Raw genomic sequence first — 2,625 nt, forward strand, 5'->3', positions numbered from 1 at the left:
TACAATTCACCCCCCCTCTTGTATTAGCCAGTTAGACTTTCAGAGGCAAACACCAAAATGCTTATACAAGAATGTTTTATCATCATAAGGTAGCCTAGGAACAACATCATTGCAGTAAACAACCCGAAAGTAGCTAATCTTAGGCTTATTAAGTCGTTCTTCCACGAACATCCCTAGTTTACCATCTCCGATCCTTGGCTGTCCAAAAGTGTACACACCCAACAAGCTCTCCATCATTTCAATCTCCTTGTGTAAGATCAACACCGTAACAAACAAGATTGCAAGAGCCCCACCTAGGCTATGTCCTGTGACAACAAATTTCGCGTTCTTATGCTGTTGTAATAATTCCTTGAGCTTGGTTTTGACAGCAATGTAGGCTGTTAACTCTGCCATATCCGGCATAGAAGCAACGTTGCTGTTCTTCTGTAGGAGGTTACGTCGGAATGTAGGGGTATCAGCTCGGTTGCCTAAACCTAAGGCTTCTAAGAAACCCATGTGAAGCTTTCCTAGCTCTGGGATCTCGTACCAAGAGTAATCAAAATCTGTGCTCCAATCATCAGCGTCGTAAGGTTCAGTGCCCCTGAAACTGATTAGTATGAAGTTAGCATCTTCTGGTTTGTCACATAGGATGAACACTTGGGTGGACTTCTTCTGCTGGTAATCTGTCAAAATAAAGAAAGATATATATATAATTTCTTGCAAGAAATGGATACATACATGGATTATAAATTTCACATATAGACTTTTTAATTAAATTGTTGACTAATGAACGATTAACTGTACTAATGGTCAAATTTTTACATTCACAAATGTGTCCAAAAATTAATTGAGTATCATGAGACTGAAGGAACATGAAGTTTTATTAGCTTAATTGAAAATAGTTGAATATCATGAAACTAGTTCATTGTGAATTAAATCTAGCTTTATACTGTTTTTTATTAGATACATCATTTTCTATAAATGGAGGTTTCAAACTTAAATGGATCACTTTCCCTTTTAATTAAAAAAAAGGAAGGAAGGAAGTACGAAGTACTATATGATGAACAACTTATTGGCTTAATTGCAATTAAACAAGTGACATTTTTAAATTAAACTTATTGGCCCGGTTTTAAAATGGGACCTGTATAAAGCACCTATCCCAAAACTTAATTTTGTAAATCTAAATAGCAAAGCGATATATATTTACCCAAAGCTTATAAATCATGCATAATAGTACTAAACAATACAGAATGAAGTGAAGATGGGTTCATTTACCATTCCAACCATCATAAAACTCCACAAAATGCATCTGCTTCAAAAATTAAAACGAAAATTAGTAACGAACTTACATTACTATGGAGTAAGGAACAAAGAATAAAGATGGAGATGTACACTTAAGTTTATCGTGTAATGGTATACTTCGTATATGATATTGTTTTAGCTAATATGAATGTCGACTACCTTAGTTGATACATATATGGGACGGCCACTGACTAAGTGGTAACCGAAATGTAGGATCATATCTCATCTAAATCATCATTTCCTTGTAGCAAGAAAGCCAATGCAACTATCCTAGTTCGAGAAAAAAAGAACACTTGCCTTCCAATGGTTAACTACAACCTCTTTGACCACACTAGCATTTTCATAAGCTAACTTTGATGCCATAACACAAAGGTCCATTAGTGATTTGTTCTCTATCTCTATTCTCGAATTACTTGATGATGATCCTTCTCCAAAATTATCTGTCTTGTTCAAGTCGATTCGCCCATCCAAATGTCCAATTGAGCTTACGAATGTCGTTGTGCCTCTTTCTGGAATCACCACCTTACCTGCATTTGCTTATAAACAAATTATTGTCGTGAATGTATGTAACACATTCATAAGATCACAACTTTTCATTAATAACGAACCAACAGCTGATTGTCAAATAAAATCAAACCAGACCATTTTATTGAGAAACATAATATACCTTGGAGAAAATTGGAGGCAAGCCGAAAGAGATTGCAATTAAGAGAAAGGAGATTAAGGGAGAAATCCACAAAATTACCAATTAATTCCAAGGGTTTACCAAATAATTTAATCAACCTTCTTACTAAAATTGATACAATTATCACCCATCTATTATCCTTCCCATCAAACAATAACCTCCACTCTTCTAAATCTAATTCTTCATAATCATCTTCTTGAATTACATCATCATCACAACAACTATTACTCAATATAAATTTGGATCCACTTTTAATATCTCCCTTTCTCCAAAACTTCCATAAATCCCTAATTCCAGCCTTTTCTGGCCGTACGATCATATACCTCCATTCATCTTCGCCGTTCATATCTTATCTTAATGATCCGATCTTCTTCTTCTTTTTTATTTTATTTTTTTGGGAAAAAAAGTGATATAATTGAATATATTTTGAGTAGTACTCCGTATATAATTAGTAGTGTATTATGCATGCATATATATGTATATTACACGAGGAGGGTCCCTTAACGTGCACGCATTGGATTGGCAAGGAAGTGAGGTGAAGATAGTAAAAAGGCTTCCATGAGCATTGTACATTTGTAATGTAAACATCTAAACCTGTCATTCTTTTTCTGTTCTTATCTGTTACTCGTAATTACTAAGAAATTTCTCGCTCCTTCCTT

General features: G+C 34.6%; 1 protein-coding gene across 1 annotated transcript; it reads right to left on the minus strand.

Annotated features, from left to right (window-relative positions):
* Positions 1 to 2,625, minus strand: LOC110688007. Its single transcript, XM_021864671.1, has 4 exons — positions 1,949 to 2,625; positions 1,579 to 1,808; positions 1,255 to 1,288; positions 1 to 662 (listed from the first exon to the last, which is right to left on the minus strand). The coding sequence occupies exons 1-4, from the start codon at positions 2,310 to 2,312 to the stop codon at positions 40 to 42; spliced, it is 1,251 nt and encodes a 416-aa protein (XP_021720363.1). The 5' UTR covers positions 2,313 to 2,625; the 3' UTR covers positions 1 to 39.

This window comes from Chenopodium quinoa, unplaced genomic scaffold, assembly GCF_001683475.1.
Source record: "Chenopodium quinoa cultivar QQ74 unplaced genomic scaffold, ASM168347v1, whole genome shotgun sequence".
In the NCBI taxonomy this organism is placed as follows: Eukaryota; Viridiplantae; Streptophyta; class Magnoliopsida; order Caryophyllales; family Amaranthaceae; genus Chenopodium; species Chenopodium quinoa.